The sequence below is a fragment of the Rana temporaria genome, chromosome 7 (genome assembly GCF_905171775.1).
Source record: "Rana temporaria chromosome 7, aRanTem1.1, whole genome shotgun sequence".
Classification (NCBI taxonomy): domain Eukaryota; kingdom Metazoa; phylum Chordata; class Amphibia; order Anura; family Ranidae; genus Rana; species Rana temporaria.
Genome location: NC_053495.1, coordinates 64,046,103 through 64,067,424, shown reverse-complemented (window position 1 = coordinate 64,067,424; position 21,322 = coordinate 64,046,103). Strand labels below are relative to the sequence as shown.

The following is a 21,322-nucleotide window of genomic DNA, read 5'->3' as shown; positions in this document are numbered from 1 at the left end:
TTTCTTAATCGTGTCCGATATAACTCTATGGACTGGGAACACTATGTTTAGAATCATCCAGACCCTGGTACATTTTATCGTGGACCGATAATTGTACTTTTTCCTCCTGAATATCCAGAGTGGTGTAAATTGCTCTTAGCAGATCGTCCACTTCATCTAGGGACAATTTGTATCTGGAGGCTCTGCTATCGTCTTCCTCTTCCTTCTCATCTGAATCCCTGAGAGAGGGAAGAGTACTTGCCCCTTTATTCTCAGAGTCCACACTCTCTGCTGGTTTAGAGGTGGAGGCTGGATGGTGGTTGCTGGGTTCAGCCTGGACTGCTGGACATTGTACCAGTAAAGATTTAACTGAACTGAGTGAGCTTGTAAGTTCCCTTACTGGGGAAAATAAGTCCTTGTACTGTTGGGATGTTTCCTCTTCAACCAGGTCTTTAATGCATAATCTACACATTGTTTTTTGTCATGAATCCTTCAGAGGGTTCTTGCAGGAGGGACACTTCCTCTGGCTTGTTGGGTTTAAATTCCTAGTTTTCCCTACAGTTTTTTTTCCTGAAACGAGACAAACATTACACTCACCTAATGTCCCAAACCTAAATCAAACCTTAGTGTATTGTAGGCCACCACCAGACTAGATAAAAGGTGAGAGTGTCCCCAGAAGTGTAACAAATTAGAAACCACCCAATCCAAGCTGTAAAGGCCAGAAAGAAGTAACTTCTGACCAAACAGCCACAGGCTCCCTTTAGGGAGGAAACAACAAGACGACACAGAAACATAAGCCCATGAGGATAAGAATAAAGGCACCACTGTACCCCTCTTACCTGGGCCTGACCGGTGCTTGCAGTGCCTGCTTTCGCCATTGCTGTCTGTCTCTCCTCCATCCTGGTAGAGATCGCAGCTGGGCTGAGAAAAAACGCTGGGGTTTTAAATGTTCCAGAGTTCCCGCGTCATCGAGGGCCGGAAATGGAAGCGCCAGTCGAAAGACCTGCCCTCTGCGGTCCAGGCGCTTGGAACCATGAGCGCCACACCCCCCAGGAAGCCGCGTCGCCGGACATGACCTCATCCGCCAGCCGGGACCCGGAACAGAGATGCGACTTATCCCCTCCAACCTTGGAGAGAGCGCAGCTCCCTGGTTCCCGCATGCTGCATCCACCATGACAGAGGAAACACAATAACTGAGGCCATGGTGGAAGAGGAGGGATTTAAAGGCTCCTGTTAAGGAGGCAGAGCTGCGCTCTCTCCAAGGTTGTCCTGAAAGGCGATTTAAGAAATTTAACTTTTTGGGCTAAAAGCAAAACACTGTGTGGCAGAAAACTAACAATGCACAACATCCTGAAAACACCATCCCCACCGTGAAACATGGTGGTAGCAGCACCATGTTGTGGGAATGCTTTTCTTCAGCAGGGACAGGAAAGCTGGTCAGAGTTGACATGAAGATGGATGGAGCCAAATACAATCTTAGAAAAAAACCTGTTACAGTCTGTTTCAAGAGGTATGAATAGTTTTTCAAGGCACTGTAATGTTGTTTGTAACTAAAGTTTATTTCTTATTTTACATTTTATTTACAAATTGTACTTTTAACAAAAACTTTCAAGACATAGCTTTAATAAAATAGCATTCAGGTTTATTTTTGAGTTTACAAGACACAATGTAGTCAACAAAACAAAAAGAAAAAATATATATTGTACAGGTATATACACATATTCCTAGTTTAAATGTTGTTTTTCTCCACTTATAAAGGCTCACATTTTTACAGATTACGTAGTCTTCTTGGGTCTAATTCGCAAATCTATTTCCAAAGTGAAAAAGGTACCTACAGGTAAACCTCACAGTATACACCATGCCCAGACCTTTCAGAGCTGGACATAAAAAAGGAATTTTGACTTGCCTGAAAATTCCATATCTTGGAGTACAGTACAGGACATAGGTATTCATAGACCCTGGGTTATAGGCTCAAACTTTCAGCTGCATGACCACCACCAAAGCTTTTAAAGACATGCCCCTCTAGGTGTCTCCTCTAAAACCCTACCCGACTCAGAGTCCTCAGTTTTGTAGCAAGTAATGCAGAGTAGCCAAGGAATAGAAGGCCATTCAGAATAACTAAGGAATAGAATGGAGGGTGTCCTGTAATGTACTCTATGAAATGGAATTTACAGGTAAGTCCCAATTCCTCTTAACTAAAAAATAGTGACAGAATGCCTAGGAAACTTCCACTGGAGTTGGAGTTGGTGGAATGAGCATGTAAAAGCACAGGAGGAGATTTCCCCCTTAAAGTGTAAACTCTCTTGATCAGTTCTATAATCCACTGATTAATGGTGGACTTGAAAGCAGACTGTCTTCAAATATTAAGACAAATAGGGAGCTTGTCTTCCTGACAGAAGCTGTTTTAAGGTGAACCCTGATGGCTCTGACTACATCTAGGCCATAAAAAGCTATTTCCTTTGGGTGTTTAGGAATTAGGATAAAAGGACTATGGCTTCACTGAGGTGAAAGATGAATACCACCTTAGGAAGAAAGGTTGGTCTTGGGGCGTAGGCAGAATGAGAAACAACTTCTTACAAGAGAGCTGCTAACTCATACACATCTGACAGTCATGATAGCAACCAAAAAGGCCACTTTTCAGGAGAAGCCATCTAAGGGGGTATCCCTGATTGGTTTAAAGGGTGATTTTTGTAGGGCAGAGAGAACCAAGTTTAGGTTCCAGGAAAGCACATGGTGCTGCAGGGAAGGGAGAAGGCAGAGGTTTTTGAAGAAGAATAAACAAGGCTGAAACCTGACGTCCTGAAATGCTCATGGCCAAGTTCTTATCAAATTTTGATTGTAGAAAGGCCAGAATGCAAGTCACACATTAATCTTTGGATTTGAAGGAAATAAGGACTTCCGGGCACAATAATAGATCTTTCTGGAAGTGGTTTTCTTGCTTTTAGCAAAGTAAAAATGACCGATTCAGAGACCTCTTTGTCTCTTAAAGCCTGGGCTTCAACAGACATGCCTTTAAGGCTAGTGACTGAGAAGCTAGATGGATCAGAGAGCCCTGAAAAAAAGCAGGTCTGGCCTGTTGGGGAGAGGCCAGAGACATCTCCTAGTAGTCTGAGTATTTTTGTGTACCGGGTTCTTCTAGGCAAGTTTGGTGCAATGAAAATCACCAGCTTATTCTCTTGCTCCATTTTCTAAAGTAGATAAGGTAGAATTTGCACTGGAGGGAAGGCATAGATAAGCCTGAACTGACACCAAGGCATTCATTGCCATTGCTAGGGGGTTCTTGGTCCTGGACACAGAGGTTAGTTTGCTGTTGAATCTGGAATATCCATATCCTTGGTCCCCCATTTCTGACATATCAGGTTGAAAATGTCAGGGTAAAGGGTCCATTCCCCCGGATACAGGCGCTGGCAACTGCGATAATTCGCTTTCCAGGTGGTTTTGTTTATGTAGGCCACAGTTGTGGCATTGTCTGATTGCACCCTAATTAGGTCCTCTTGCAGGGGGGATCCAGTGTTACAAAGCCATCCTTATTGATCTGAGCTTCAGGCTGCTTATAGGGAGCTTGGCTTCCACCAATGACCATGTTATACTACCGTGGAGACTATCATTGTAGGATGTTACGTTAATCTCAATTGCAAAGCGTGAGCTCAGAAGTAGCATTTTCAGTGGAATTAAATCCTTAGCTTGTGATGTGTCCAGGACCAGACCCTAGTGTTCCAAGGGAAGAGAAGGCTAGAATTTTTTTTTTTTTTTTAGGAAATTGATCACCCAACTGAAAGCCTGGAGCATGCAGACAGTTGGAAGGGAGATGAGTCCTTTAGATAACCTGTGACCTGTATTTTTCGAGTTCTTAGAAGAGCAGGACCTTTGTGAAAACTCTGGCAGCAGAGGATAGGCCAAAAGGCAGTTTGGCAAACTGAAAATTGTCCTCCACTGCAAAGTGTAGAAAACGTTGATAAGATAAACAGGATTGTGCAGAAAGGCATCTAGGATGGCTATGAATGTCAGATATTTCCCTTGTCTCATTGAGGCAATAACGACCTTGTCGATTTCATTCTGGAATTTCTTTAAAGTATTTGTTGGAGGATTTTACATCCAGGATAGGATGAATACAAACTTTGGGCCTTAGGACCGTTAACAGGTTTAAAAAGAATCCTTTAAATCAGTATTGATGGACGGTAGAGTTCGAAGGCTATGCCAAGGAGTCCACAAGTCCAAAAGCTGCATGAGAAGCCAGAGTGGCTATGATACAGCCTATTGATAGAAAAGTCAACCTGAAAGATCATCATCCAGAGAAGGAGAGATAGAGAAAAACAAAGGAAGCCTCTCTCAGTAGGGAGAAGAGGTCCACTGCCTAAAGGCAGTAGCAAGCCTGAGGCTAGCTTGTGAGTAATAGGGAATATATAGAGGGATGTCCCTGCAGCCTTCCTTTTTTTTTACTTTGGGTGTTCAGACACTCAAAGGTAGTTGCATATAACACAGTCATAATGATTAAAGAGCCTGTGTCCTATACAACTAGAAAATACATTTTTATTCACAATGCTAGACCTACAGCAGGTCAAATAACAGTCAACAAATATTGTTTTAATATCAACATTCTAGTGAGAAATGTCTATTTATGGTTGTAAAGCATATTATAGTTGACACAATACATTTCACAGTTATGTGAAAAAAATATGTGTTTGCCTGAAATATCCTGATGGTAAACCAGGAGTGCAAACCAAAGTCTTTATTCTAGTGCTGTATTGAAATAACTTTACCTTCGTTCTACTGTATTTCTCATTTTGCTTATCTTGGCTTCAAGTCTTTCAATATCCATGCCAAAAAAGACAAGAAAGAAATAGCCATGATCTGATCTGATCTCACTGGAATGCATTAGATTTAAAGGAACAATTTGCCCAAATATTATATAATTACTTATTACAGTAATAACTGTTCCCATTTGTCATCGAAAAGGAAAATCATAGTATTTGTGGTGTGAAAGTCGAAAATATTAACCTAGTAGATGATCTGATTCATAAACAAAGGAAACATGATTATGATGCCCTAAGCAATCAATATACTTCTGCTGCAGCTGAATCAATGCATCCTTTCGTCTCTCAAAACACATTAATCATTCAAATGGAAACACTTACTGGTGAAATATTATGGTTTTACTTGGAACAGTCCTTGACTTGGAAAACAGCTTGACACGAACACATTCACTGGTGTGGAACATTGTACCACAGAGACCTTCCGATGCATTTTGGTTCAGTTGGTGCTCAAGATCACATTACATCAGAATACTCTAATATGGGCAGTTGAGGCAGTCCTCGGCTCAAGGATGGTACTGGCCCTTCCAGTAACTGCAGCAGTATTCCTTGTCAGCCCTCTTAATGCTCCCGCCCCTCACCCAAGTCACCTTGCTGTGTTAATCATTAGTGGTGCAAGTGATAAACTTCTGGGGGGAGTTGCCAACGCCAATCCCCTACTGTGTCATCTTTTTAGAAATGCATTCACCGTGATGAAAAAGTAGGAAAGTGAGTACTAGCCCTGGCTTCTGTGATGACTGTCAGACAAACATTAATATAACAACTAGGGCAAAGAGTATTCCAATTGGCACCAGGCAGTGTTGCCACTCAGCATGTGCCTTCTGTAGCTGGGACCAGTAAACAGCCTCTCTTATGAGACATGAGGTCAAACACCATTATTAAAGCTAGCCTTAGATGGATTGAATTTCAGACAGTTTAGCAGGGACTGGCCAAAATTAGATGCATCTACGGTCGGTCCTGTTCGAGAGCAGACAATTTACGGATTGACTGCTTATGAACAGGCTTGCTGGAAAACCTTAGTTCGATCAATGCTGCGGCCAATAGGATAAGATGCTATGTACTTGGCGCTGTGCTGGTTGCTTTTATGCTTTTTGTATATATGGACAGATCACATTTTGTAAATAGTATTGGTGTTTTACAGCCAAATAGCAGGCATTACTGGCAACAGGAGTTTAACTTCTGTAAGATAATAAATGTCCATACACTAAAGAGGGCAGTTGGTGATGCAGTCACATTTCAACCAACCTCAGACAAAAACACTAATTTGCTTGTTTAACTTCTTAGGCTTGTAGTGTACTTCCATTAAAAGGGGGAAAAACAGGAGCACAGAGCTATGGATGGCAACTTTGGCTTTTCTGCAGGAGAATAATACCAATTGGAAAAAAAATTCTAAACTGTCTAATTGATTACATTCCCAACAAAATGGTTAACTGGGGTTTTCTAAGGGTGCTAAAGCCGTACGATGCTGGTTCAATCCAGCTTCTTTTGGATAGATTGGAAGTCACTCCCTCTAATCTCTATAGGTATGCCAAAACTTCTGTATTTTTCATAGGACTGCTTTAGTCTGCACCTACTTCCCTTTGTTCTTTTGTGATGATATTCTTGTTTAAAAAGTATTTTAATGTTTAGGTTAACATTTGAAAAAGATCTTAAATTTTAACTTAAGGTTTTAAGAAAAAATAAAGCACTGTCATGCAAATAACAACAATGTTATTTATGAAATCTTGCTCTTTGTAATTAAAAATTCTAGTTTACATAATTAAAAAACTGCATCAAGCACCTTAAAACTTATGAAACACCTGGTCTCCTGTAATTCAGTGTGTGGCTGCCTCGGTATGGCTCTAAGTGCTAGTCCAAGGGAGGGCCAACTGCAAAGGTCCATGGCCCTGGCATGTAAAAGTATTTGATGGGATTACTCTCTCTCTCTCCATACTTGCTCAGACTCTACCTAGGCCAAGCCGCCAGGTGAGGGAGGTTGGTGTTATTGTGTTTCTCATTTGTTTCTAACCTACCAATTGGGGCTGGAAGGTGTACCTGGAACACTCCATTAATATTATTGCCAACCACTAATCAGCAAACTGATGAAAAATAGCCTACTGCTTACATGATTTTTCTTATCTGTGCACCATGTCCAGCAACACATACTCACCTTTCCTTTCTTTCCCCTATAACTCCATTCGACTGCTGGAAGTGGAGCTTACACAGGGTGGAAAACTTCTGCCCCATGTGACAATGCTGGGCCAATTATCAAGCACCGGAGCCAACAGTTGAAAAGTGTGTGTGTGTGTGTGGCGGGGGGGGGGGGGAAGGGGGGGGGGGTTGATTCACATGCCTCACCATACCTAAAGTAATGGGTGTTTTGTTTACTCCGAACATCTGCATGGAGCATTGGGTGACAAAGTAAAGGAGTATATCCTGCTGGGGAGGGAGGCGTTAATGCACACCTGTTGTTTTACCCTGCATTAGCAGAGTAAACGTTTTTAGTGTTTAGGCTAAAAACAAAAATTAAATATTCTGCAGCTTACCAGCCCTTAGCTATAGGGAGGGGACTACATTTGTTTTCTTTTTTCAGACTTTTTTCCCTCTCTATTTTCCCCTGTTTGCAACACACTTCCAGCCCCTAGAGAGACAATGTCACTCAGTGTACTGTATTCTAAGGAGGAACTGTTTTTACCCTGCTATCCTGATTTGGATCACAAACACCTCCTGCTTTTTATTTCCACTACATAGGTTGAAAATGATAACCAACGCACCCACCACATCTAAGGACTAGTTAGTTGCAATATATTGCAGTATTGTTCTTGGGTTTAGATATACTTAAGGTCTGAGATGTATAAAGCTGCAAAGTCAGGGCTGATCAGGAGAGGAATAACCCAAACTTGATGTATGCTTCACTGTGCAGTTACAAGAGTTGAAGGATCCCCATGTTCCATGTTCCAGAGTCGATAGAATTCTGTGAAATCAACATAAGGCTCCACACGACCATCTTCATCTGGCTGAAGGGAGACAGATGGGCGAGTGCGGAAGAGGCCACCATCAGAGCTGGAGCTGCTGCTCTGAGTGTGTGTGTTGGTGGACTGAAGCGTAGCACTTGGTGATTGCCTATATGAACGGTAAAAACATTAGATCAAAGAAACATAAAAGAGAATAGCATCATAAAACATGAACAACATGAGTAACAGGCAAGAATATGCAGAATTTCATTTTACTACCATAAAAGAGATGCCAATATTTCTGTATCGAAAATAACATCTATGTCTGCTAGACCAAATGAGCATGAATTCACCTACATAACACAAAGCCATTTAGGACCCATCTCTTTTATATTAACTCTAAAAAAAAAAAGCCCTAAAGCTGAATTCTGAAAAGATAAACATACAGGTAAAATGCATGCATGTGGACCGATCTACCTGCTACATTTATGTCTTGTTCAGCCATTTTTGTCACCCAGGCAACCCTGCCTGTCATTATACCTAGGTCCTAGACCACCACTGCAGTGGTAAAACAGTTTGGTCAAGGAACACATCCCCTATCTGCAGAATAGATTATGAGTTAGAATCAGCAAATTTCTCCATCCTGTTGGCATATGCACTGCAGCAGAGCCTCACTGTCCCTTCTTCCCTGAGTTTGAGAGCTGCTATACAGGGGATTACACAAGGCTGATTTTAAGACAACTTCGGGACTTACACTAGTTGCATTTAAAATGGTTGTAAACCTCTAAAATTAAAAATGAACAAAGCATACCCCTCTATAGTGTGTACTTGCCCCAATCCAAAGCACCTAGTATGGTTCCTATCTGATCTCTTCCTTTGATGACCTAGACCAGGAATGAAAAATTCATCAGGCTGAATGCCCATGTACCTACTGACCAAGTTGCTGAATTACCGAACATCAATGGATTGAAATATCCTAAAAATTCTTAATAACAGTGTCTCAGGTTTCAATAATTTATTGAGATTTCTAGTTTTAAGAATTATTTAATCCACTTTGGACCTACATTACTATTACTGTTACATAACTGGTACATACAAAGTTGGAGTCGCTCCATCCAGTGTTGAACTGCTGTGAGTTCCGTTCACCATGGTCCCTTGTGATGGCATTACTAGCGACAGAGTAACACTGGTTTTGCTAGTGTTTTGTGCACTAGAATAGGGCACAGACACAGGGTATACTCGACCACCTGAAACGAGTAAGCAAGCAAGTATGTCAATAGGAAAATATACACATACCAGATAATAGAAATTTTGATAAATTCCATATCTTGGATTATAGTGCAAGACAAAGGAATCAATTCATAGACCATGATTATATGCTGCTACCTTCTGGGGGTTGGGTCTGCCCCTAGTATATCCATATAACCTATTCGGACTCCGATTGTTGTGAAGCGATTTATCCCTTGTGAGACCTCTATGCCTGGCCTGTATAAGCAGATATAATCACGGAGGACAATCCTCATCAGATAGCTTGAACTCACCAAGTACCGATTCTATTCTCAGAGGTGCTTTTATTCCGAACATCGGCTTACAGCAGATGACAGGATACAACAGATGAATAGGTTGTGGTACTTATGCAGTCAAAAGATGATATTGTCTGTAGCTTACTATGCAGAATACTGTACATGTGCCCTGCTACATGTGGCCTGTAGCTTCAGCCATGACACAGGAAAAACAAAAACACAGGAAGAAGGGGCGGAGCATTACATACAAAGGAAGTATGTCATATATCAGGGAAGAAACATGGAAAACAAATGCATTACCACAAAAGGTCACTAGATGGCAACATGTGAACTAAATATAAACGTCCATAGAAAAATGGTTCAGAGAAATATATATATACATACATATATATACAGGTCGTTCTAAAAAAATTAGCATATTGTGATAAAGTTCATTATTTTCTGTAATGTACTGATAAACATTAGACTTTCATATATTTTAGATTCATTACACACAACTGAAGTAGTTCAAGCCTTTTATTGTTTTAATATTGATGATTTTGGCATACAGCTCATGAAAACCCCAAATTCCTATCTCAAAAAATTAGCATATCATGAAAAGGTTCTCTAAACGAGCTCTTAACCTAATCATCTGAATCAACTAATTAACTCTGAACACCTGCAAAGGATTCCTGAGGCTTTTAAAAACTCCCAGCCTGGTTCATTGCTCCAAACCGCGATCATGGGTAAGACTGCCGACCTGACTGCTGTCCAGAAGGCCATCATTGACACCCTCAAGCAAGAGGGTAAGACACAGAAAGAAATTTCTGAACGAATAGGCTGTTCCCAGAGTGCTGTATCAAGGCACCTCAGTGGGAAGTCTGTGGGAAGGAAAAAGTGTGGTAGAAAACGCTGCACAACGAGAAGAGGTGACCGGACCCTGAGGAAGATTGTGGAGAAGGACCGATTCCAGACCTTGGGGGACCTGCGGAAGCAGTGGACTGAGTCTGGAGTAGAAACATCCAGAGCCACCGTGTACAGGCGTGTGCAGGAAATGGGCTACAGGTGCCGCATTCCCCAGGTCAAGCCACTTTTGAACCAAAAACAGCGGCAGAAGCGCCTGACCTGGGCTACAGAGAAGCATCACTGGACTGTTGCTCAGTGGTCCAAAGTACTTTTTTCGGATGAAAGCAAATTTTGCATGTCATTCGGTAATCAAGGTGCCAGAGTCTGGAGGAAGACTGGGGAGAGGGAGATGCCAAAATGCCTGAAGTCCAGTGTCAAGTACCCACAGTCAGTGATGGTCTGGGGTGCCATGTCAGCTGCTGGTGTTGGTCCACTGTGTTTTATCAAGGGCAGGGTGAATGCAGCTAGCTATCAGGAGATTTTGGAGAACTTCATGCTTCCATCTGCTGAAAAGCTTTATGGAGATGAAGATTTCATTTTTCAGCACGACCTGGCACCTGCTCACAGTGCCAAAACCACTGGTAAATGGTTTACTGACCATGGTATTACTGTGCTCAATTGGCCTGCCAACTCTCCTGACCAGAACCCCATAGAGAATCTGTGGGATATTGGGAAGAGAAAGTTGAGAGACGCAAGACCCAACACTCTGGATGAGCTTAAGGCCGCTACCGAAGCATCCTGGGCCTCCATAACACCTCAGCAGTGCCACAGGCTGATTGCCTCCATGCCACGCCGCATTGAAGCAGTCATTTCTGCAAAAGGATTCCCGACCAAGTATTGAGTGCATAACTGAACATAATTATTTGAAGGTTGACTTTTTTTTTATTAAAAACACTTTTCTTTTATTGGTCGGATGAAATATGCTAATTTTTGGAGATAGGAATTTTGGGTTTTCATGAGCTGTATGCCAAAATCATCAATATTAAAACAATAAAAGTCTTGAACTACTTCAGTTGTGTGTAATGAATCTAAAATATATGAAAGTCTAATGTTTATCAGTACATTACAGAAAATAATGAACTTTATCACAATATGTTAATTTTTTAAAAATGACCTGTATATACACACACATACATACACACAGTCAGGTCCATAAATATTGGGACATCGACACAATTCTAATCTTTTTGGCTCTATACACCACCGCAATGGATTTTAAATTAAACAAACAAGATGTACTTTAACTGCAGACTTTCAGCTTTAATTTGAGGGTATTTACATCCAAATCAGGTGAACGGTGTAGGAATTACAACAGTTTGTATATGTGCCTCCCACTTTTAAAGGGACCAAAAGTAATGGGACAGATTAACCATCATGAATCGAACTTTCACTTTTTAATATTTTGTTGCAAATCCTTTGCAGTCAATTACAGCCTGAAGTCTGGAATGCATAGGCATCACCAGACGCTGGGTTTCATCCCTGGTGATGCTCCGCCAGGTCTCTACTGCAACGGTCTTCAGTTCCTGCATGTTCTTGGGGCATTTTACCTTCAGTTTTGTCTTCAGCAAGTGAAATGCATGCTCAATCGGACTCAGGTCAGGTGATTGACTTGGCCATTGCATAACCTTCCACTTCTTTCCCTTAAAAAAAACTCTTTGGTTGCTTTCGCAGTATGCCTCGGGTCATTGTCCATCTGCACTGTGAAGCACCGTCCAATGAGTTCTGAATCATTTGGCTGAATATGAGCAGATAATATTGCCAAAACACTTCAGAATTCATCCCAATCTTTAATAGTCTCTGAGAGCTGTCTAAGTAAGGATTTACCTTATATAGTGATAGGAGCTACGAATCCCAATGGATTGTATAGGCTGTTCACCACTGATAAAACACCACGTTTGGTAAATGTCTCGTCTGCAGAGCTGACTTGAAAGCCGAAGGTATGTTTTAATAAGTACCACCGTAGGCCCAGACTTCTCTGTACAGGTGGCATGTCCATTCCCAGATTTAAGTCTTTAAAACCTGTGGCATGATCGCCAGGTTGAAACAGCAACACTATTTGAGGCAATCTTGTGTAGTCTGAGGTTAGCCTCAGAAAGCATACCTTGTGTCCTTTGGAGCAAGTCTATGGCGTCATCTGTAGGTAAAGTCCATCGTCCACATAGAAGTCTCTCTCAGCAAAGTGTCGAGCATCCACGCCATACTCCTTTTCTCCAACAAGGGCAGTCCTTCGTAAACCATATGTTGCAAGAGCAGGTAAGGGACTATTTCCGAAAACATGTACCTTCATGCGGTATTCAATCATCCCATTGTCCATGTTGTTGTCACGGTGCCACAGAAACCTTAGGAAGTTACTATGGTCTTCACGTACAATGAAGCAATGAAACATTTGTTCAATGTCAGCAGTTATGGCGACTCGCTCCCTTCTAAACCTCATAAGTACACCTACAAGGTTGTTGGTTAGGTTTGGACCAGTGAGAAGGACATTGTTTAGGCCTTGATGCTTGGCACTGGAGTCAAATACTACCCTAATTTTCTTTGGTTTACGTGGATGATACACTCCGAAGAAAGGCAGGTACCAGCACTCATTGTGTCTTTGAAGTGGTGGAGCTGGTTCGGTGTGATCGTTGTCAAAGATTCTTTAAAGGCGATGAAATTATCCTTCATTTCAGGCCTATTCTTTAGCGTGAAGTGAGTTGAATCTGGATAGAGCCTGTTCATGATTGGTTGGGAGTTTAACCCTTGCAGCACGAAGAGGTAATGGTGCAACCCAGCTGTTAGACTCATCCTGGAGGAAAAGATACGCAATCGTCTCTTTTGTGCCTTTAGCACTGCTGTGCCCATTTCTCTTGCAGGCCGTATGGCAATTTAGACACCACTCAGGTTGAGATCAACAATAGCAGCTTTGAAGGTTGATCTCCAGGACCTGTAGCTCTCTGAACAGTCGTCAAACCTTGAGAGGGTAGCGTTAATGAGCTCACGGCATACCATGCATCTGGCGAAGTCATTCAAGTCTGATCTCTCACTCTTTGGTGCCAAAGTAACTTGTGGAACCCCTCGGTGTGAAAGTTCTCTGGTGAAGTAGGGTGAGGTTTACCAAGATAAAATTATGTTGCAAGGGCGTTTAACTGTGGTGTAGTCCCTAAGGCTAGTGCTGGCTGCGGCTTGACACTGGAAGTCACCTTTTTGTCAGCTAGAGGTGATGTGATTTGCTGCATAGATGCACTTGTGTTGTAGACTCGAAGAGGCTCAGGCATTTGGAGCTGAGAGGTCTCACTGCTGAGAGTCAGAACAGTGTTGTTAGTAGGAAGTACAGGAGATGACTCTGTATCATTGCAAACATTATGCTTTAGTAAATATTTACTGGTGCGTTCAACTGGGTCCTGCAGTTCCACTGGGATAAAACAGTCTGAGTTAGTACTTTCTCCCATTGCTTGTTCAAGGACTCTCAGCCTTGCTAGGGCAGCTGCTTCCTCCCTTTCCATTTGCAGAATCTTTATTTGGGAATCTGCCTCTGCTTGTTGAACTTCCATCTCTGCTTGGTAAGCTGCTTGCATTCTGGCCTTTTATGTTTCTATTTCTGCTTCCTTTCTGGAAAAGGAGGTTTGCACTCTTTTTTATTCCGCATCTGCGCAGGCCTCTATTATCTTATTGCTTAATGTTGAACTTCTGGAGCGAAAGTATCTAAAAGAATGTGCAGTGTGCTTGGTTGATCTGGATCTGTGAGATCTGGTCTCCTGCAGCTGAGCAATGCAGAGTTCTGCCTTATACTGAGCATTTTGCACTAAGATCCCTTTGTTGGTTTAGTGCATCAGCCCTAGTCAGTTCTGCTGAAGAGTGCTCTGTAATACAGTCCTGCAAGAAAGCTGTGTATTTTGCAAACAGCCACTGGTAGCATTCATACGTGACAGATAAGCAATCTATAGAGTCTCTTAGTTCAGCTGGTTGATCATTAAAGTTCTGTCAGATTGCTGTTGAACTAATTTCTAGTGGTTTCATAGTTTTCTCTGAGATTCTGTGTCAGTTTTATTGTATGTTTGGGTCTTACACTCTGTTCGGCAATAGAGGAATGCGCTATAGCACCAAGCAACAGCAGGAACTTCAGGTTATGGTAATAACCTCTTCAAGTAGAGCGGAGAAGGATCCAGTGACCTGAATATAAGAAACTACACCTGGACAACCAGCGTACATTAGAATTAGCCTGGCCATACACAATTGTGTTCAGCAGTGGGCTGAATTAAATAAAAAACAGATACCTCCATCTGCACAGACAATTTGTATGGAGGAATCCCCTCTCCACTGGGAAATTGTATTCTGACAGCAGAACCCAATTACCGCCAATGCCGCCCCAGTGTGAAAGCTGCCTTAGTGAGCACCTGTGTCTACAAAAAAAAAAAAGGCAGAAGAACTGCAGATCAGGATGTGGTAATCATTACTTAACCTAGTTATTCCCACTAGGGTTAGCTTTTTTCACAGAATGTTAGAGGGCTGAACTTATTTAATGGAAATGCACACTTCAGGAACCTAAATGAAAGAGGGCTGATGTGTTTTTTTCTGCAAGAAACACATTTTGATAGCAATGGTTCCTTCAGGTTTGCTGCTAAACATTTTCCCTTAATATTTGCTGCACTGAAAAAGAAAACTTGCCATACTCTTGTCAATTAATGTCTTGTCCTACTCAGTCATACATTAATTGACCCTGTAGGTCCTTACCTTATATAAAAGAGGGCCAATTATTTGAGGCTATAATTACGTTATGTACCGTTTAATCCCCCAATACATCTCAACTGGCTTTTTCCGCTAAGCACTTCAGACTTTATCATCGTTTGCTTGGAGGTGACTTGAATGTATTGCTTAATCCTCCAACTGATCGCTTACCTCCAAGATCTCCTAGGCACTTTCCATCTGCTGATAGGCAAGCTCGTCAACTTCAATGATTAATCCATACATATGGCCCTTTTGATAATTGGTGGTCTACCCGATGGATCATCAATTTACTTTTTTTTAATCAAAGTCTCATCAAACTTATTGCTTGAATTGATTACTTTTTTAGTAAACATGCTCATTTTAAAACTCAAAAGATACAGTTGTATTCAAAATTATTCAACCCCCACTGAAATTGATTGTTTTGCCCAGTTTGACATTGATTTTGATCATTCAGTCATCCTGCTTACAATTAAATCAAAGAGGCACGTGTAGGTCAGACAAATATAACATAACATTTATAATGAAATAACCACAAATGTCTTTTCTGTGCTCACATCATTATCAGTTTTATTCAACCCCCATGTGACATTCAATCTTAGTACTTAGTACAACATCCTTTTCCAGTTATAACAGCTTTTAAACGTGAAGCATAGCTTGACACAAGTGTCTTGCAGCGATCTACGGGTATCTTCGCCCATTCGTCATGGGCAAAAGCCTCCAGTTCAGTCACATTCTTAGGCTTGCGCACTGCAACTGCTTTCTTTAAGTCCCACCAGAGGTTCTCAATCGGATTTAAGTCTGGTGACTGCGATGGCCACTCCAAAATGTTCCAGCCTTTAATCTGCAACCATGCTCTAGTGGACTTGGAGGTATGCTTGGGATCATTGTCCTGTTGAAAGGTCCAACATCTCCCAAGCCTCAGGTTTGTGATGGACTGCATCACATTGTTATCCACTATCTCCTGGTACTGAAGAGAATTCATGGTACCTTGCACACGCTGAAGCTTCCCTGTACCTGCAGAAGCAAAACAGCCCCAAAGCATGATTGACCCCCCGCCATGCTTCACAGTAGGCAAGGTGTTCTTTTCATCATAGGCCTTGTTCTTCCTCCTCCAAACATAGTGTTGATCCATGGGCCCAAACACTTCTAATTTTGTTTCATCAGTCCACAGAACACAATCCCAAAACTTCTGTGGTTTGTCCACATGATTTTTGCATACTGCAGTCGACTCTTCTTATGCTTTGGAGACAGCAAAGGGGTGCGCCTGGGAGTTCTGGCATGGAGGCCTTCATTACGCAGTGTGCGCCTTATTGTCTGAGCAGAAACTTCAGTACCCACATCTGACAAATATTTTCTCAGTTCCTCAGTAGTCACAAGGGGACTTTTCTCCACTCTACGCTTCAGGTAGCGCTCAGCAGTCGAAGTCAGCATCTTCTTTCTGCCACGACCAGGTAGCGTTTCAACAGTGCCCTTTGCCTTGAATTTGCGAATGATGCTTCCTATGGTGTCTCTTGGTATGTTTAACATCTTTGCAATCTTCTTATAGCCATTGCCCTTCCTGTGAAGAGTAATCACCTCTTCTCTTGTCTTCCCGGACCATTCTCTTGACTTCACCATGTTTGTAACCACACCAGTAAATGTCTAGAAGGAGCTGAGTAGCACAGTCATTTTAAAGCTGCCTGATTGGTGCTTATTAGGCTTTATTGCTGCTCCCTGACATCCACAGGTGTTTTCAATACCTGATTGAAAACACTTCAATGAACCTCTGTTCTTCAGAGTGGTAGTCTTTAAGGGGTTGAATAATTGTGTAAATGAAGAATTCACAAAATAAACATTTACTACTGTATTACAAAACCAATTGATGTCATTTTAGTTGCATATGGTTCTTTAAGAAGTCCTTGTAGGATTTCATTCTGAATACAATTACAAATGTACACTAAATTCTCTAAAACCCTTTACAGCATTGGGGGGTTGAATAATTTTGAACACAACTGTAGTTTGCCAATTACTTGGTTAGATCACACACTCATTATATAATGCTTCAAACATTTTACCAAACCTGTTAAATATTGTGATTGGTGTCTAAATGTCCTTTTAATTAAATCAACAATGATTAAAAGTGAGATTACAGAGAACGCTGGGTGAGTACTTTCAGCGCAATCTAGATTTAGTTACCCAAATCACAATACTTTGGAAAGCCCACAAATGGTGTTTAGGGGCGGTTGTATTCTCAAAGCTTCTGTGCTAAAAAATATAACCCTTTAACAATGTAATCACCTTTTACATCAGCTTCATGGTTCAGATTCTAAACCGCAAACTGGCAAAAGTCGAAAAGGCCTTGACCTCCAAGTAAACATTTCTATCATAAGGGTAACAGGGCAGATTCCTTCTTAGAGAATCAACTCTGGGATAGGGCCTCCAAAACTACACTTAGGCCCGGATTCACAAAGCACTTGCGCCGACGTATCTCGAGATACGCCGCGTAAGTGCAAATATTCGCCGTTGTATCTGTGCGCCGTGCCCACAAACTAAGATACGACAGAAAATAGGCTTCATCCGACCGGCATAACTTGCCTACGCCGGCGTAGAGTGGGCGCATATTTACGCTGGACGTATTTGGCGCTCCCATAGATTTTCTATTCACATATGCAAATGAGGGAGATACGCCGATTCACGAACGTACTTGCGCCTGGCGCATAATATACGCGGTTTGCGTAAGTCGTACGCCCGGCGTTAAGTTATTTCCCATATATGAGGCGCAACCCATGCAAAGGTATGGACCAGGGAACATAAGCCGTCGTATTTTACGTTGGACATGAATATGGCTGGGCATAGGTTACGTTCACGCCGTAGGCAGTGATCCGGTGTATCTTAGGCAGTTGTTCCGATGTGATTGTGAGCATGCGCACTGGGATGCGTCCACGGGACGGCGCATGCGCCGTTCGTTAGATGTATCTGTCTGGCACTTGGCCCATCATTTCCATGGGGTCACGCCTCATTTGCATGTCTCAAGCCCACTTCCACCTACGCCGGCCTACGCCTTAGAAACCAAGCGCAGATTTGAGAGCAAGTGCTTTGTGAATTCGGTGCTTGCCTCTCTGTGCTGCGTCGGTACCCCACTGGAGAGAAACTACCTATGGCATACCTCGGAGGGGAAGGGGGAGGACGAGTGCCCGCCAGAAATCACCGCCGGAAATCACAGAGTCGTCATCTCCACTCGGCTGTCACGTCACACACGCACAGTCCCGCCTCCACCCTTGGCATTGGACCATCTCCTGTGACAGACAGAACACTGGTCCAATGCCGGGTGGCGGAGGCGGGACTGTGCGTGTGTGAGGAGATGACGGCTCAGTGATTTTCGGCATAGTACGCACCCGTGATTTTCCCCCTATTTTCAGGGGGAAAAAGTGCGCGGCATACGCCGATAAATACGGTATATGCTTCAGAATGGATGAGAAAGGTGTTTGTCAATTTTTACCACACTCTCTACTCTACTGAGGCAGATTCTCAGGGCTCAGACTTCTCTACTCTTACAAAACATGTACATGCCTAAAGGTAAACTTAATGCTTCAGTTTCGGCAGATGAATTGTTGCCGACCATAAAATCATTGCTGCTTCATAGATTCCCTGGTCCAGATGAACTAACATATCTATACTATAATTTGTTTGCATCAACTTTAGTTCTCTATATCAGGGGTCGTCAACCCCCGGTCCACGGGCCAATACCGGGCTGCGGACCTTCTGCAGCCGCGGGTGCGAGCAGGCGACATGAGAGAGCCCGGCAGCCGGCTGTAGGAATTGGCGTTCCTCGGAGTAGATCGGGCATCACCACATGCGGCCCGCGGCACTGCGCCATTTGGACCGCCTCGGTACCGCGATGTAGGAGACTTTTCTTCCTCCTGCCATCGCTCTGTAATTCCTCCTGCCATCGCTCTGTAATCCTCACAGAGCCGACAGCGGGAGGCGGAACAATTCTGAGGACATCAAAGAGGAAGAGCTGAGCACTGGTGTGTGGGGGGGGGGGACTGAGGACTGGAGTGTGGGGGGGGGCTGAGGACTGGAGTGTGGAGGGGGGACTGAGGACTGGAGTGTGGGGGGGACTGAGGACTGGAGTGTGGGGGGGGACTGAGGACTGGAGTGTGGGGGGGGACTGAGGACTGTAATGTGGGGGAGCTCAGGACTGGGGGGAGCTGAGGACTGGAGTGTGGGGGGGCCTGAAGAAGGTAAATTGGGGTGACCAAGAACTGTCATGTGAGGGGGTCTGAGGATACTAAAGTGGAGGTTGGGTTTGAATGACATTATCCCGGGAATACCTTAAGGGGAAGCACTTCCTGACAAATATTCTCCGTCAGCTCTGGTATGTCAGAGTGCCATTTTTTTTTTGTGGTGCTAATCCTAGTTGTCGTAGTATGAAGGAGAGTTTTGTAGTACGTGGATACAAGTTTAGTGTGAGACTGGTCAGCCATGAGCGTTCGAGTGGGAAGGGTTGGATATGTATGTTTTAAAGGCCAAACTGTGTCGCGGCGGTATGGCGTATTTTCAGATATCGGAAATAAATCGTAGGAGGAAGACCATAGTCCCTGCGAAATTTGGCTAAGGATCGAAAACCGCTCACTATAAATAGGTCGGAAATCAATCTAACTCTGTGATTGAACCAGAACCCTGCAGAAGAATTCTGGTAGACCTGGGTTACCCCATAAGGGGGCAGTAGGCTAATACGTAATATGGGTACTGGACGGCAGTAGCTTTGAAAGTTTGAATATCCATAAGGTCATAGAGAGAACTTTCGTACCCTCCTTTCCCCTAGTGGAGAGACACTGTATTCGATTTTGGAGAGCTTCATAGGAAGTAAGGATGTAAATTTCCTTAAACTTGTTTTTGGGGATGTATATTGGGGAGTTACTCAGCGTGGTAAAAAGATTATTTTAAAAATATTTATTCTACCCAATGTCGTTAGGGGAAGATTGGCCCAGGTCTTAAGCGTATTCCTCATTCTATTGAGTGGATCTAAATACATTTTGGTGTATGAGGAGATAGGCCGTTGTATCTCAATACCTAGATAGAAAAAGGTATGTACAATCTGTAATGGACATGAGGGTGGTAGTGTAATTGGGGAGGATTGGTCTAGCATAAACAGGGATGTGTACCAGTTTACTCGGAAGCCAGTAAAGTGCCCAAAGCGCCAAATAATATCCAGTAGAGTAGGGAGTGACGACTGGGGGTCTGCCAAATATATTAACATGTCATCCGCATATAAGGATACCTTTTCTTCCAGGCCCCCAGTCGTCAGTCCCACAACCTTCCCACTAAAACTGATCAGCGCTGCCAGTGGCTCTATCACCAACTCAAATAGTAGTGGCGACAGAGGGGTCAGCAGTATTAGGCTAGGATAGGAGCGGGACAGATGCAGCTCAGGCAAACTGCTTCCCCGCATCCAAGTAGCCACGCTCCTTGTCGAGCAGTAATCTAACAGGCGAGGAAGCCAGAGCTAGTGCTGTGAATTGTCTGTCTATAGATGAGGGCGGTGGACAAGTTTGTTTTTCATATCGCATTGGTGTTTATATTGGTCCAGCAGTGCACCAACACCTTTGCGCTCTGGCCTCCAAAAGGTGGCCCGGATCAGGCTTGAAAGAGTCAGCTAGGTGAGTGCCTGGGTGTAGCAAGATGGCTGCCATACACATGGCCAAATTTGATAGTCCACCTGCAGGCCGCTGTGAAGGATTGACACTGAGTGCAGCAGGGTTGGCCAGCAGGCATGTGAGGTCCCATGGCTGTGCAGATGAGGAGCCAGGCGCAGGGTGATCAGGAAGGCCAGGGGTGACCACTGGTATCTCGGACAGTGTGGAGCAGGATGGGCGCCGCTCCTGGAGCTAGGCCAGAGCCGCGGTCTGTCTCCCAGATGGCTGCATACATGGCAAAGCGCCGTGATGTTGGCCTCGAGTGGTGGCTGTGTAGCTGCAGAGAAGGGTGCAGAGTGGTCAGGGAGGCCAGGAGTGGGCGCTGGTATCGTGGCCGGGTGGAGCAAGTTGGCCGCTGCTCCTGGAGCTGGGCCAGAGCCACGGTCCGTCCTCCAGGCCGCTACAGATGTGGAAAAATGCAATGATTTCGGTCTCGGCCAGCATGCTGACCATCTGGGGAGCCCTCAGTGCTGGGGAACAGGATCGAAGATAGTTCTTAATGACATTGGATGTATGTTTGAGGTCATTGTTCTGCCACACAATAACAATTTAGGGCCTCAATGATGGTATGGCATGATGAATATGTATCCGCCTGCATTTCTCAGCATTTAGAACACCAACGATCTTGACCAAATCTCCAATTCCTTTTGCAGAAATGCAGGCCCAAACTTGCACGGAACCTCCACCATGCTTCACTGTTGCCTGCAAACATTCATTATTGTACCGCCAGTGGCATCTGGTGCTCCAAATTTTTGGAGGGGCGCAAATAAATGGAAAAAAAAACCATCAATTGCAGCCTCACTGTGCCC

General features: G+C 43.5%; 1 protein-coding gene across 1 annotated transcript in view; it reads right to left on the bottom strand.

Moving 5' to 3' along the window:
• Positions 1-1,599: 1,599 nt before the first annotated feature.
• The window catches only part of TAB1 (TGF-beta activated kinase 1 (MAP3K7) binding protein 1), a 130,127-nt gene continuing 110,404 nt past the window's right edge, over positions 1,600-21,322 (bottom strand). Inside the window, exons 10-11 of the mRNA XM_040359502.1 lie at positions 8,820-8,970; positions 1,600-7,892 (exon numbers count right to left, since the gene is read on the bottom strand). Coding sequence (XP_040215436.1) covers positions 7,682-7,892; positions 8,820-8,970 — 362 coding nt within the window. The 3' untranslated portion in view covers positions 1,600-7,681. The remainder of the gene's footprint in view (positions 7,893-8,819; positions 8,971-21,322) is intronic.